Raw genomic sequence first — 16,779 nt, forward strand, 5'->3', positions numbered from 1 at the left:
AACAAGAGAACAAAGGAAGAATATAAAAGAACTAGAAATGAATACACAAGAATACGTAGAGAAGAAGAAAGGAATTTTGAAAAAGGTATAATAGACAATTGCAAGGATGAACCCAAACTGTTTTACAGATTTGTTGATGGCAAACTGAAACAAAAGGAAGGAATCACCAAACTGAAAGTAGAAGGAGAGGTCTATAAAGATGCAGCAGTGCAAGCTGAAATAATGAACAAATGTTTCCAATCGGTTTTCACTAACGAAAAGCAGTTTGTGGAAGGGGAGGGAGTGATTAGAAATGTACCGGTGATAAAAGATATAAAAGTGGAGGTACAGGAAGTGTATAAAATACTGGAAACTCAAGATGTAAGGAAAGCCCTAGGACCTGATGGAATTTCTGTTTGGGTACTGAAGGAATGCAGAGAACAACTGGTGGATAGAATTCACAGTTTAATTGAGTGTTCTCTGGAAGAGGGGAAAGTGCCACAACAATGGAAGAGGGCAAATGTAGTACCAATTTATAAGGGAGGAAACAGGGAAGAACCCCTGAATTATAGACCAGTGTCTCTAACCAACATTGTCACAAAACTGTGTGAGAGAATCCTGAAAGACAGATGGATAAAATATCTAGAAGAGATAAATATTTTGGCTAAATGTCAGTTTGGATTCAGAAATGGAAGGTCATGTGCTTCCAACTTGTTGAGCTTTTACTCAAGAGCAATTGATGTGGTACAGAAGAGAGATGGTTGGATGGATTGTGTGTACTTAGAGATGGCCTTCGATAAGGTACTTCATATGAGACTAATGTGGAAACTAGAGTAAGAGTACATAGGAGGACTGAAGGGGAAACTCCTAGAATGGATGAAAGACTTTTGAGAGAGACACAAATGAGGACAGTAATAAAGGATAGGATGTCTGGATGGAGGGATGTAACAAGTGGAGTCCCTCAAGGCTCAGTGTTGGCGCCAGTAATGTTCCTGATTTATGTAAATGACATGAAACAGGCTGTGGCACAAAAGAAGAAAGCATACAATGAATGGATGAGAAATAGGGGCATGGAAGAAGTTGAGAGGCAGAAGAGAGAGTTATATGTGGAAAGGAAGAGAGAGGTGAAAAGATTAGTAAGAGAGAGTAAGAAGAGAGTGGATGAGGAATTTGGAAGGAATTTAAGTGTAAAGTGGAGGGACTGTAAGAAAATGTTCTGGAGAGAAGTGAAAAGAGTAAGACAGGGTGGAAGTGAAGTTAGCAGGGGAGTGAAAGATAAAAATGGTAGATTACTAGTGGAGAAGGGAGAAAAAGTGAGCAGATGGAGAGAACACTTTAAGGAATTGTTGAACGTAGAGGATGGAAGTAATGCGAGTATAAGTGGCTGGGGAATGGCTGGGAGAAGGAGGGAGGTGAGAAGACAGGAAGAAATCAGTAGGATAGAAGTTGTGGAAGCAATGAAGAAAGTTAAATCGGGGAAAGCCCCAGGAATTGATGGAGTGTGTGGTGAAATGCTGAAGCATGGGGGAGAGATAGTAGTAGAATGAATGTGGAAGATGTGCAGATTGGCCTGGGAGGAAGGTAGAGTCCCTGAGGATTGAAAGTCAGGTATAATTATTCCCTTGTACAAAGGAAAAGGGGAAAAAGAAGTGTGTGGTAATCATAGGGTCATTTGTCTTCTTAGTATAATAGGAAAAGTGTATGGTAGGATACTTATAGACAGAGTTAGAGAAAGAACAGAGAAATTAGTTGGAGAAGAACAGGGAGGCTTTAGGAAGGGAAGAGGTTGTGTAGATCAGATATTCATTCTTAGATCTTTAGTGGAAAAGTTTCTAGAGAAGGGAAAGAAGTTGTATGCGGCTTTCATGGATTTGGAGAAAGCATATGACAGGGTGGATAGACAAGGATTGCAGAAAGTGTTAAGAATATATGGAGTAGATGGGAAGTTGTTGAATGCTGTGAAGAGTATGTACAATGGTGCGAAGGCTGCAGTGCGTGTGGATGGTGAACTAAGTGAATTTTTCTCTTTGAAAGTTGGGTTGAAACAGGGATGTGTCATGTCTCCATGGTTGTTCAATCTGTACATGGATGGGGTAATAAAAGAGGTACAAGGTAGGGTAGTGGATGTTGGAGTGGCCCTGGTGAGAGAGGATAGTGTTTGGAAACTCCCTGTACTGTTGTTTGCAGATGATACTGTGTTGTTGAGTGAAGACGAAGGGGAGCTGCAAGGCTTGGTGGATGAGTTTGAGAGAGTGTGTAAGAAACGGAACCTAAAGGTGAATGTAGGGAAGAGTAAAGTGATGGTCCTTGAGAGAGGTGAAGTTAGTGAATGTACAGCGAGGTTAGATGGTGAGGAACTGGAAAATGTGAGTACGTTTAAGTATTTGGGTAGTGTGATGAGTAAGGATGGAGGTTTGGAGGGTGAAGTGCTTGAAAGGGTACAGCAGGGAAGAAAGGTTGCTGGTTCTTTGAAAGCAGTGATAAGAAACAGGGAAGTGAGCATGGAAGTGAAAAAGTTACTACATGACAGTATTGTGATACCAACTCTAACGTACGGAAGTGAAGCTTGGACATTGTTGGAAGGACACAAGTCAAGAGTGAGAGAAGTGGAAATGAGTTATTTAAGAGGAGCCTGTGGAGTCACGTGGAGAGACAGGCTGACGAATGAGGATATAAAGGAGCGTTGTGGTGTGGATGTGGATGTGATAGGAAGCGTTATGAGGAACACACTGAGGTGGTTTGGCCATGTGGAGAGGATGGAGGGTGAAAGACTGACGAAGAGAGTGTATGTGAGTGAGGTGGAGGGGGAAGAGGGAGGGAGGCCGAGGATGAGCTGGAGGGATGGGGTGGAGAGGTATATGAGAGAGGGGGGTGTGAGTTGGGAGCAGGGCAGTGAAATGGCGGGGGACAGGGCGACTTGGAGGCGATTTGTTTGTGGCCACCCCAAACGGGATTGAGGCGTCTGGCAATAGGTAGATAGATATAGTAGATGGAGTGAACAGTTATGCAAGTCTGTTTGCTGATGATGTAAAGATCTTGAGGAAGGTAGAGGTTGAGGAGGATTGTAAAATGCTGCAAGAGGATCTGGATAGGATACATGATTGGAGCTGGATGTGGGAAATGAAATTTAACGTAAAGAAATGTAAAATATTGAAAATGGGTAAAAGTACCAAAAGGCCATCACTGAATTATTTGTTGGGTAATGAATTAATCACAAAAACGAGAGAAGAGAAAGATTTGGGAGTGCTAGTCCAAGCTAGTTTGTCACCTGAAAAACATATTAACAAGATAGTTAGAGAGACATAAAAACTCTTGATTAACGTAAGAGTAGCATTTCATTATATGGATGAGGAGATGATGAAAAAATTGATAATGGCCATGATCTGCCCCAGGTTAGAATATGCAGTGGTAGTGTGGTCTCCACACAAAAAGAAAGATATAAACAAGATTGAGAGAATACAAAGAACAGCAACGAAGATGGTCCCCAGTCTGGCAGATCTGTCATACAGAGAGAGGCTGGAAAAGCTGGATCTGCCTTCCTTAGAGGAAAGGAGAAAGAGGGGAGACATGATTGCAGTGTTCAGGACCATGATAGGAGTAGATTTATTTGACAGAGAAGATCTGTTTATATGGGATAAGAGAGCAACAAGAGGACACGGAATGAAATTGAAGAAGTCAAGCTGCTTGAAGGATATCAAGAAATATAGCTTTTCTTATAGAAGTATAGGCCTGTGGAATAGCCTGGACAAAGAGATTGTCCACTCTAAAAACTTAAACGAGTTTAAAACTAAATTTGACTTACTGAGAAACAGGATGGGAACCCATAAGCATAGCACATTTCGTGTATATCACAATTAGGTATATTAGGTAAATACATAAATATTTGGAACGACCTGATGAAGAGGCGGTGCAGGCAAAAAACAATCATGTGTGTAAAAGTAGACTAGATGAACGTGGATATGGAGACAGGATAACACGAGCTTTGCTCAATTCCTGTATACTACAAATAGGTAAATACACACACACACACACACACACACACACACACACACACACACATACAAATAGAAAGAGAGAGAAAGAGAGAGAGAGAGAGAGTCCTTCCAACAATATGATTACAATATCTGTACAGTAACTTCTGTAACAATGCATAAGATAGTACTGCACACAGTACAGTACTGTATGTGTGTATGTACAGTACAGTACTGTACAATACATTTCCATTCGGTATGGGTATTCGTTTCAATACCAAAGTCAGCCACATTAGCCAAGCAGCCCTAATGGGAAAAGTTAGGTTTGGTTAGGTTAGATAAGGATAACCTATGTAATTTTCTATGTACTGAGTATATTTTCAAGAAAATCCTATGGTTATTTCTGAAAGGACGAGGTGAAAATTGTTCCTGGCTGAGGGGTACAGGTGGGCACCATGCGTGTAACACAGACCACAAGCGACGAGTAAATGTACGATAAAACTACCCGTCGGCCTCAACACTGAATGGCGTGAGTCCCCCGACCTCCGGGATTAGTGCAAAACCACCTACCATGCGCGCCTGTTTGCTTCCCTACTGAATGGGCAGAGTCGCCTGGCAGGCCGCATTAGTCATACACTGCCTGGGGCTGTGATTTACTGGTCATCCACTGTTGTCGTCATGTACTAACCCTTGTCTGGGTATTGGGAAGTGAACCTTATATGCAGCTGCCAGTTTGCCCCGTTCTGATTCCTCTGTGCTCAAAAGCAACCACGATATGGCAGCGCTGTACTGCTTCCTGGTGAACACAAGCCTGCATCTCAGTTCCCGCCTTTCTGTCCCTAATGAGTGGCAGCACTTGCAACATTGGCTGTGCATGGGGCTGAGTTTGTGGTGGTTCCCTACCTTCTTCAGGTTGTGGCCCTGCTCTGCTGTATTCTTGTGTGTGTGGTGATGGCCCCACCACCACCTGAGAAGCAGAAGAGGAAGGTTTTGACCCTGGAGAAGAAATGTGAGATATTGGACAAGGTTGATGCAGGCTGGACCACAGGACGAATACTTCATGAATATGATCTAGCCTGTTCAACACTGCTTGATATCAAGAAGTCATGCGACAAGCTTATGCAGTACAGAGAGGACTTCGCCGAAAGCACACGTCACGGCGACAGGAAAGTAATGGCCCACGCCCAGCATGCCATTATCAACCGGTTGACATTGATGTGGTTTCATCAGCAACGTGGTGCCAGCGTGCTAGTGCGTGGGGCTGAGGTGAAGGCTGCTATTGAGAAGTGTGCAAGCCTGCACAAAGGCACGGCTTCAAGGCATCCAAGGGATGGCGCTTTCGCTTCCAGCTTCGCCATGGACTCACTGGCCGTAAGGCACATGATGAGGCTGTAGATGCGGCAGCGAAGGAATTAGACCCATTTCGCCAGAAAGTGCAACACCTGATCAAGGACAAGGGCTTGCCCTTGGTCAAGTCTATAATGCTGAGGAAACTTGTCTGTTCTACCACTCCTTGCCCACCAACACCCTGGCTGCAGAAAGGGAGAAGACTGTGCCCGGTTGGAAGTTGTCCAAACAACATGTCTCTGTTTTGTGCTGTGTCAAAGTTAATGGGATGCAATGCCTCAAACTCATTGTTGTTGGACGTGCAGAACAACTACACTGTCTCTGTGGGTTGATGGATGGCCTGCCTGTTGTGTGGTACCATTCTGTGAAGGCCTGGTTTACCGGTAAGATCTTCAGAGATTGGTTCCACAGACATTTCTTCAAGGAGGTTATCCATTATCAAATGGAGGTCCTTGGTATCACTTGCGACCAGGTGAAGGCACTCCTGCTCCTGGACAATGCCCCCAAGCATCTGTCTGAGAAGGATTTGGTTGCTTTTGACAGGCAGATTAGGTGCATGTTTCTGCCACTTAATATGAATGCTCTGATTCAACCAATGGACCAGGGTGTGATCGTGGCTGTGAAGAGACTGTACCACCGGAGGTTCCTGAACGAGGTGATGGTGTGCTGGAGGACGAGGATGCGGTGGAGGACACAAGTGGGAAGCAGACCTTGCAGAATCTTCAGCATTACAACCTGAAGTCTGCAGCGTTCAACTGGGCGAAAGAATAGAAGGAAGTCTCCTTGAAAACCCTCGAAAGTGGTTGGTCTTGCCTCCTGCAGGGAATCGAATCCGAGGGGTTTGATTCTGAGGTGTTTGACATGGATGATTTCCAGTCACCTTCGACCAGCAGGAGAGCAGGTGGATGTCGATGACGTGAGGGATTGGCTAGACGATGACGGCGGTGATCCTAGTTATCAGACCATGTCTGATGAGGAGATCATTGCTACTGCCTCTGTGGGCACGGAAGAGGACAGTAGGACCGATGAGGACGAGAATGAGGACCCTGACTTGCAGCCCTCCGCAACTCCTTCAATCCCTTGTCTCAGTGTCCTCCGTGGTTACCTGCAGGGGGTGCTGGAGTATGCTGAGCACCTGCATTGTGACAGGGAATTGGTGCTGCTCTGCCAGCTGATGGAGCTATGGGAAGTCCGGGATGTCGTCATCCTCCGGCAGAATAATCCGTCCTACTGTCAGACCAGGATCGGCTCCTTCTTGAAGCCTACAACCTCCATGAGTGCCAGCCCATTCTCACCATCACCACCACCACCACCACCACCACCTTGTCTCCTGCCTTCACCGTCGGACCCATACCCGAGCACGTGGATGGCCGTTAAGTCCCCGCTGGACATAAATTTGCGCCTGTCTTCAGAGTCTCCTGAGGTAGGCTGGCCACCATCACTGCACTGTACATCACTGCTCATCGCTCAGCTCCAGCAGTTTCAGGAGGATGTGGAGGAGGAGTTATTGGAATTTTGCTAGGTGCAAATGTTTGCCACTGGACCACATGGGACAACTCTACGCCTGCTGGAGGTGTGCAGGTTAAGAAGCCTGTCTGCAGTGCAGTGGGTGGTAAGTGCCCCAATCGAATGTTTTTCGGCAGGTAACTTTAGGTTTCTTTCGTAGTTTCCTTGGTGTTAAAATTTATTTAGGATAATCCTATGTATGTTTTGCTCTCACAATATGGCAGAATGACCTCAAAACAGTGCCAAAAATAGGAGGGGTACTGTAAATAGAGTAGTGTTTAGGTAGGGTGTTTTTTGTTCTGATTTTTTTTTTTTTTTTTTCCCATGGTTTTCTTGGTGTTGAAAATTATTTTGGATAATCCTAGGTATGTTTTGATGTCAAAATATGGCAGAATGGCCAGAAGACACTGCCAAAATAAGAAGGGGTACTGTACATTCAGTAGTGTTTAGGTAGGGTGTCTTGGTTTTCAATGTTTTTTTTTTTTTTTTTTTTTTTTTTTGCATGATTTTCTTGGTGTTGCAAATTATTTTGGAAATAGTTCTATGTATGCTTTGATGTCAAAATATGGTAGAATGACCTCAAAACACTGCCAAAATAAGGAGGGGTACTGTATATACAGTAGTGTATAGGTAGGGTGTTTTTTGGTTTTCAGTGTTTTTTCTGCATGGTTTTCTTGGTGTTTACCATTACTTTGGATATATGTGTGTTATGATGTCTAAATATGCCTGAATGACCAGAAAACTCTGCCAAATTAAGCACAGGTACTGGACAAATAGGTTAGGTATAAGTTGGAGGTGGGTATAGGCAGGGTCTGGGTAGGGTAGGGGAATAGTGTTCATTATCCAGATGTTGCCATTACCCGGACGTGCCTTTGGCTCTATTATGTCCGGATAAATGAGGGATTGCTGTACCTGAGTAGTGTGATGAGCAAGGATGGAAGTTTAAAGGATGAAGTGCTTGAAAGTGTAGAACAGGGAAGAAAGATTGTTGGTTCTTTGAAAGCAGTGGTAAGAAATTGAGAATTGAGAATGGAAGTAAAAAAGTTGCTGCATGATAGTATTACCAACTCTAACTTATGGAAGCAAAGCCTAGACCTTGTTGGAGGGACACTAGTCAAGAGTGAGAGCAATGGAAATGAGATATTTGAGAGGAGTAGGTGGAGTTACATAGACTGACAAATGAGGAAGTGAAGGAGCATTGTGGTATGGATGTGGATGTGATAGAAAGCATTAGGGAAAATACACTGAGACAGTTTGGCTATGATGAGAGGATGGAGAGTGAGAGACTAATGCGGAGAGTGTATGTAAGTGAGGTGGAGGATGGGAGAGGGAGGGGGAGATCAAGGATGAGATGGTGGGATGGACTGAAGAGATACATTAGAGGGAGTGGTGTGAGATGAGGGAAGGGCAGCAAAATGGCAAGGGACAGGGTGACATGGAGGTGATCTGTGTGTGGCCACCCCTTACTGGATTAAGGTTTCTGGCTATAGACTGATAGCCTGATAAAATGTGTTCTTGTCATCACTTTCCCAACCATGTCTATGTGTGTTTCTGGTACTTACCATAACATCATGTAATGTATTTAATAATGGGTCTCAATTGACGAAAAGGGGAAAATTGGGATATGAGCTCAGGGTGCCCCTCCCCCCTTTTTTTTTTATTGCAATGAAGATGGAACCAAAGGTCAGGGGCCTGCAAATTGCTCACTCTGAGGAAAAAAAAAAAAAAACAAGATAACAGAGCCAAAAGATCCATTTATTTCGAGATGCCTGGGCACACTGCATTTGAAAGACTGGAGATTGTAGGAAAAACAGACAGAGGGAGACAATTCTAGAGTTGACCTGTTGCATACATGAAGGACTGGGAGTAACGGGTAACTCTTGCACTAGAGAGTTGGACAGAAAAGGACTGAGAGTTTGTTGCTTGATGGGTGCTACATGCCTGCTGTAGTGGTGGAGGGATGCAAGCAGGCAGTTCAGAGGAGTAGTGACCACTGAAGCAGTGATAGAAAAGTGATAAAGATGCAACAGTGCATCTTCAACAGAGGTTGAAGGGAGCCAGTAAGAGGAGGAGAGTTAATGAGATGAAAAGCCTTCAACTCCACCCTGCTGAGAAGAGCTCTGTATGAGGAGCCTCCCCACACATAAGAGTTGTACTCTACACAGAGACAAATAAAACTTGTGTATAAAGTCAACAACTTTGCAGGGGCAAAGAAGGTACAGAGTCGGCTTAGCACACCCAATCTCTTGGGTGCAGATTTTACAAGAGAGGTGGCTGAATCGGTAGAGAAGCGGCCTGCAGTCCTAATGGACCCAGGATCGAATCCCGGCTGGGGCAGGGAACAGTTTAAGGATTTGAATTTCCTAAAAGCAGACTTTTCTGATCTACCAGATGACCCGCCAACATGTCGCAAAAATTCTTCCGCTAATACCAATACACCAGTCCTGTATGGGACAGCCCTAGCATGTATTCATTATGGATGGTGGGTGTTAGCACCAAAGTGGTGACATGTGGAGGTGTAGGAAGACTACTGGGCCTTGGAATAGGTCACTGCCTCCAAGAAATAGGCCCTGAAGCCTTTGCCCAGAGTCGGACACGTAAAAAAAAAAAAAAAAAATCTTGAGAGAATGAAACCCCTAGTGTGTTTAAAGATGATGCAGGATTAGCTGGATATTGTAAAAAAATTAGAGGGTACTCCTGTGGAAGATTTTGTTGGGTTGACAGATGTAAGAACAGAGTTTTTGATGCATGAAAAACAAGGTTATTTTTACCCCAATCAGAGATATGAGCCAAGTCTGACATTAGGAGTGCCATAGCCTCATCCCTTGTCTGCTGACGCAACTGTCGAGATGGATTCTGCGGGAAGTGAATGGAAAGGCGAAAGGTGGAGTCATCAGCATATGAATGGATAGGGTTAGATGTTCAGCTCAGAAGGTCACTGATGAATAAAAGGAAGAAAGCTGGTGATAGGACAGAGCCCTGAGGAACACCACTATTGACAGCTCTAGGAGACGAACGGTGGCTGTCTACAACAGCAGCAATAGAACAACCAGAAAGGAAGCTAGAGATGAAGACACAGATAGAAGGATAGAAACCATAAAAGGGTACTGTAGTTTGGAAATTAAAGATCGAAAGTGTTTGAGATCTCAAGTGCATTAGCAAAACTTTTACCAAAATCCTAAAAGATGGATGATCAGGAGTTTGAAAGGTAGGTGAGAAGATCACCAATAGAGCATCCCTGGCAGAACCCATACTGATGATCAGAAAGAAGATTGTGATAGGAAAAATGCTTTAAAATTTTTTTTGTTAAGAACAGACTTGAAAAATGTTGAAATACAGGATGTTAAAGCAACTAGATGATAGTTAGAGGGCTGGGAATGGTCACCCTTCTTTGGGACAGGCTGAATGAGAGCAAACTTCCACCAAGAAGGAAAGGAGCAAGTTGACAGACAAAGATGAAAGAGTTTACCTAGGCAGGGTGTAAGCACAGATGCACAGTTCATGAGGACAACAGAGGGACCCAATCAGGCCCACATGCCTCATCAGTATTGAGGCCAGTGATGGCAGAAAATACATCAATTGATGAAGTTTCAATGTCAGCCATGAGGAAGTCAGAGGGGGGAAGTGACGAAGGAACAGTACCACAATCGTCTAAGGTGGAACTGGAGGAGAATGTCTGAGTGAAGATTTCTGCTCTATCAGTAGAAGAAATAGCAAAAGAGCCATCAGTGGAAAAGAGGAGGGAAGGATGATGTGGTAAAGTTGTCAGAAAAGTTTTTGGCAAAGTGCCAGAAAGAGCAGGGAAGAATTTGAGTTGGAGAGTTCAGAGCATTTAGTCTATCTATCTCTCTATTGCCAGATGCCTCAATCCCATTCGGGGTGGCCACAAACAAACTGTCTCCACGTCGCCCTGTCCCCTGCCACTTCACTGCCCCGCTCCCAACTCACACCCCCCTCTCTTATATACTTCTCCACTCTATCCCTCCATCTCATCCTCGCCTCCCCCTCCCTCTTCCCCCCTCCACCTCACTCACATACACTCTCTTTGTCAGTCTTTCACCCTCCATCCTCTCCACATGGCCAAACCACCTCAGTGTATTCCTCCTAACGCTTCCTATCACATCCACATCAACACCACAACGCTCCTTTATATCCCCATTTGTCAACCTGTCTCTCCATGTGACTCCACAGGCTCCTCTTAAATAACTCATTTCCACTGCTCTCACTCTTTACTTGTGTCCTTCCAGCAACGTCCAAGCTTCACTTCCATACGTTAAGAGTTGGTATCACAATACCGTCATGTAGTAACTTTTTCACTTCCATGCTCACTTCCCTGTTTCTTATCACTGCTTTCAAGGAACCAGCAACCTTTCTTCCCTGCTGTACCCTTTCAAGCACTTCACCCTCCAAACCTCCATCCTTACTCATCACACTATCCAAGTACTTAAATTGTACTCACATTTTCCAATTCCTCACCATCCAACCTCGCTGTACTGTACATTCACTGACTTCACCTCTCTCAAAGAGCATTTAGTATGGATGAAATTATTTTTTGCAGAGCAAAGAACAGACTCAGCATGATTCCAGGCAGAAATATAACAAAGGTGAGATTCAAGGGTGGGTAGACTCCGGTACCTTTTGCAAGCCTTCTTGTTGCGGACAGCATTAGAATAAGTGTGATTTAACCAAGGTTTTTTATGCATTAGTATGTGGATATGAGAAGGGAATGTATACTTCCATGCCCAAGAGAATAACCTCTGTAATGTGCATGGCACACTCAAATGGCTCTTGGCCATGGAAGCAATAATCATTCCAGGGAAAATGAAAAAAACACAGCCTGAAGGCCTCCCAATCAGCAGCTCCAAAGTGCCACAGACGACGTTTCTTTGGAGAGTCCACAGGCCGTATTAGAGCAATAGGACAGAGTAAGGTGACAAGATTTTGAACAGAGGAGCCCAACAAAGAGGAAAGATTTACAGCATAAGCAGAACGATTACTTATAAAGAAGAGGTCAAGTATGTTGGAACTCTCTCCAAGGCAGACAGGGATATGGGTAGGGTGCTGGACAAGTTGCTCTGGGTTATTAAGGATAGAAAAGATGTAGGATTGTTCACCAAGAAGAACAGTGAATGAAGAGGAAACCGAAGGTGGTAGTGAACACTGAACTCTCCTAGAATGGAGATTTCAGAGAAAGGAGAGATGGATAGGATGTGTTCCATAGCAAATGTAAGACAGTAAAAGAATTTTTCATAGTCAGAAGAATTGGGGGATAAGTACACAGTACAGATATATTCAGTCATAGAACAACAGGTAAGCTGAAGCCAGAGAGTAGAGAATTCAGAGGAATTAAGGAACACAAGAGATAGGTCATTGCATACATATAAACAACAGCCACCTTTGGCTTTGAAGTGAGTATAGAGAAAATAGGAGGATACAGAGAAGGGTTTGCTATCAGTTGCCTCAGACAGCTGAGTCTCAGTTAGAAAGAGATGGTGAACTTTAAAGGAGAAGAGGTGGTGCTCAACAAAGAAAGTTAGAGGAAAGGCCGTAAATGTTGCAGAAATGAAGAAGTAAGTCAGACAGTGGTTCCAGGCATCTTGTTGGGTTGTGGGAAGATGGTGGGGGCATTTATGGTCCCCTCCCCCCTTGGGGACTCCGAGGCTTGGTTAAATGACACCATTTTGGTTGAATTTTGAAAAGGAAGTGTAGTGTGTAATGTGCATGTAGTTTGTTGTTGACAGTTAGAGAAACTTGTACTGGAGAGTATGCTGACCTATTCTCTGTGTTACGGAAACACTGAAAAAGTTCAGCAAAGGGGGATGGTCTGGAACTAGTCCCGAGGGCTGAAGAAACAGGAGCTCCACCTCTCCATGTCATCAGCTTTCCATTGACCTTGCAAGTATCGCCCTGCTCTACTAGTGCTAAAGTCTACTCCCACAGGTTCTATGCATTCATTATTGTGGAATTCCATTATCACAAACCACATATGGTACCAATTATGGATGATAACCAAGGGCTCACTGTACTACAACAGAACTACTACTACTGCAGTTAATACCACCACCACCATCACTACCACTACTGCCATTAAAGTTCTTAAGTAGCTTTGGGTGGAGATCTATTGCCATGAAGAAGCTACTGAAGATTACTGCTAACCTCTTCACTGCTAGAGGTGTTCCCTAAGGTAAATGTACTCATCTACAAAAAAAAAAAAAAAAAAAAAAAAAAAAATCATACAGAAGCAGTATATTTACATGTAACTGAATACAGTAATGTACATGAATGCTGAATCCAGTCCTCACTGTCAGTAAGGGATGTATTCTAAAATAGGAAAAAAAATTTCTATACAACTGGTACGTATACTGTAAATTGGAGAAAACAGGCACATGAATTTTAAAGGAAACTGAAATGGTACTATGTAATGAAAAGTTAACAAAGCAAAACAAAAAATGAAAAGAAAATGCTTAATAAAGACTTGCTGTAATTAGCACATACTACAATACCTCCTTTCTGACTTACCTTATAGTCCTTTTCAATAAATCGTAAGCAGTAAGTCTTGTCCCATCCTTTGGGAAACACATCAAAACTAATCTGACCACCTGTTGAAGACATGAGAAATTACTTCAAACGCTGAGTAAGATTCTCAATCAAAATTAGGCTAGAGGATGATTTTTTTGTCTAACATAAAATATGGGCTCATGTACAGTGGCCAATCTTTTCAAGCAGTTAATATAGTGCCAAAAAGTATAGTGGAAATAAGCTCTGCACAAAAGGAGACACTATTTATCTGTCCATTGCCATGCTCCTTAATCCCGTAAGGGGTGGTTACAAACAAATCACCTCCATGTCGCCCTGTCCCCAGCCATATCTCAGTCAAGCTCCCAGCTCACACCCACCTATCTCATATACCTCTCCACTCCATCCCTCCATCTCATCCTTGGCTTCTCTCTCCCTCTCCCGCTCCTCCACCGCACTCACATACACTCTCCTCGTCAATCTCTCGCTCTCCATCTGTTTCACATGGCCAACCACGTCAATGTGTTTCTTCTAACGCTTCCTATCACATCAATGTCCACATCCATACCACAACACTCCTTCACTTTCTCATTTGTCAGTTTGTCTCTCCATGTGACTTCAAATGCTCCTCTCAAATAACACATTTCCACCGCTCTCACTCTTGACCTGTGTCCCTCCAACAAGGTCCAAGCCTCACTTCCATACATTAGAGGTGGCCAACAAGGTCCAATCCTCACTTCCATACATTAGAGGTGGTATCACAATACTGTCATCCAGTAACTTTTTCACTTCCATGCTCACTTCCCTGTTTCTTATGCTTTCAAAGAACCAGCAACCTTTCTTCCTTGATGTACCTTTTCAAGCACTCCATCCTCTAAACTTCCATCCTTACTGATCACACTACCCAAGTACTTAAACACACTCACATTTTCCATTTCCTCCTCATCCAACCTCACTGTACATTCACTGACTTCATTCCTCTCGAAGAGCATAACTTTACTCTTCCCTACATTCACCTTTAGACTCTGTTTCTGACACACTCTCCCAAACTCATTCACCATGCCTTGCAGCTCCCCTTCGTCTTCATTTAGCAACACAGTGTCATCTGCAAACAACAGTACAGGGAGTTTGTTTCCAAACACTTCCCTATCTCATTAGGGCTGCTTCAACATTCACTACCCTACCATGTATCTCTTTTATAACCCCACCCATATACAGGCTGAACAACCACGGAGACATGACACATCCCTGTTTCAATCCAACCTTCAAAATAATTGAAACATTCACTCAGTTCACTGTCCACATACACTGCAGCCTTGGCACCCTCATAGATACTCTACACGGCATTCAACAACTTCCCAGTTGCTCCATAAATTATATTCTTAATACTTTCCACAATCCTCGTGGATTGTCAGTGGGGAAAAGAACACCCATATTTTCACCTATGTTCCTACTCTGGCTCTATGGAAGACCCCCCCCCCCTTTTTTTTCAACTCAACTGCATGAATAAAGCACAATTTGGTTAAAGACTTGCATGAATACAGTGTGTTATGGTTAAAGACTTTCTATCCACCATAAGATATAATAAAGGGCTATTAACCCCTCCATGGCCGCCGGCGTTGAATGACGTTTAGCCGATCAACGGCCGCAGGCATCGTTTGAGCGTGGCCTATAAAAAACTGCAAAAATTTTTGGGAAGTGAACGAATGTTCTGAACGTCTTCACACTGACCTATACTACACTCCCTTACACCTCATCAAGCAGTTCAAAGCCTGCTGCTGTGATGAGTGGATTCTCGATTTTTTCACCCTTAGCCATGCTTAACCCGCCCCATCCCGACGTTTTTGGACCTTTTATTTTTTTGGCTCAAGTATCCGCTTTTGGTGAGAAACATCGAAAATTCATAGAGAAATCGCTCACCTGAGGTTTAAAATACCCGATTTAGGTACGAGTACTTCCTTACCTGACTGGGTTTTCTAACAGGCTGGCACCAAAGAAAACGAGTTCTATGGGAGGGTAACTATTTTATCCACTCATAAACAGTATTTATTAATTTACTTGGTACGAATTTATATGTAGTACAAGAGTATATTGGTTTTCAAACAATAATATAGGCATTATAAACATTGTTTCACTAACTAACTCATCACCATTCATGACCTTTTTTTTCTCACATTACCTGATCATCATTTCTGACTGTTTCTTCCTCTAATGCTATGTAAACTTTGTCCTCCACATTGTCATCGATTGGGGAATCACTCTGGCCCTGAATGTCTTTATTTGCCAGGTCACTGGTAACAGGTGAATTGCCGAGACAATGGCGTGCAGGAGGGGGGGGAGGTTATGCGGTGTAAGGCATTGTTCCTGCTTGGCATCTTGTAGAGGAATAGAGGAAGGTGTCCCGTGTATACGTGCCAAAAATCACTCATGAAATCACTCACGAAAATTGAAAATTGTGCAAATTAGAGACCTTGCAATGTTGCCGCATTCATTCACGTCGCCGGGACGGCGCGGGTTAAACAAGCACAACTACACCCAATATCTCGACCCAGGCAGAACATATCATCTTTGTCCTCTCTTGCAAAACACACAAAACCACCTACTTACGATTATGAAGTAATACAGGCACATACAAAAAAGACATGATAATAAGTGAAAAATACATTTTTGTCTTGGTATCTTTACTTATTTGCTCAGGTTTGTTGTAACGGCTTGGATCAATTGATGCAGTGAAACTTGTAAAAAACTGCAAAAACCTTCGGGAAGTGAATGAAAATCTGGGACATGAGAATGACCTTGACTTCACCCTCTCACATATCATCTGTCAGTTTACTACCTGCTGTCATGACGAGTGGATGTACGATTTTTTCATTCGTGGCCATGCCTAAAAACACATAGTTACACCCATTATCACGACCCAGACAGAAAATACAGTCTTTTTCCTCCCTTGCAAAACACATACAACCACCTTGTTTATGAGACAGCAATATACTGTATATTTCGAAAATAACAAGGTAAAATGATCAAGATGAACGTAAAATGGTAGAGAAAGATGAACATGTTATTACAGAAAAAATATGTTTACCCCCCGTCTGTAAACTTATTTATTTCTCCCATTCCTAACAGATTATGTACTGAAATCATTCAATATCATCATATCTCATATATGTACAACATTTCAGCACCATTCGTATTGTTTTGGGAGGTAAAAAAAAACAACAACAACACCTGCCCAATTGCGTTGCAGCAGCGCCCCTGGGCAGCGGATATCGGTTCCCAATATTTCTGCAACTTCTGCACTCCATTGCAAGCAATAAAATGCATCTAGGAAGCAGGGAATTGCACTGTTAGGTGCATCTGAACTTTCTCTTCAATATGGCATGAAAAAAAAATCAATTTTCGAAACTTCAAAAAATGGCCCCGGTGTTGGCCTGGCGTGCACGGAAAAATCTGGGCCTTC

At 43.3% G+C, this 16,779-nt stretch overlaps 1 protein-coding gene across 1 annotated transcript in view; it reads right to left on the reverse strand.

Annotated features, from left to right (window-relative positions):
- The window catches only part of LOC145409360 (uncharacterized), a 108,175-nt gene that overhangs the window by 36,710 nt on the left and 54,686 nt on the right, over positions 1-16,779 (reverse strand). Inside the window, exon 4 of the mRNA XM_080279830.1 lies at positions 13,323-13,402. Coding sequence (XP_080135956.1) covers positions 13,323-13,402 — 80 coding nt within the window. The remainder of the gene's footprint in view (positions 1-13,322; positions 13,403-16,779) is intronic.

This window comes from Coenobita brevimanus, chromosome 80 (genome assembly GCF_032717465.1).
Source record: "Coenobita brevimanus isolate Jiangsu-jjx chromosome 80, ASM3271746v2, whole genome shotgun sequence".
Taxonomy (NCBI): Eukaryota; Metazoa; Arthropoda; class Malacostraca; order Decapoda; family Coenobitidae; genus Coenobita; species Coenobita brevimanus.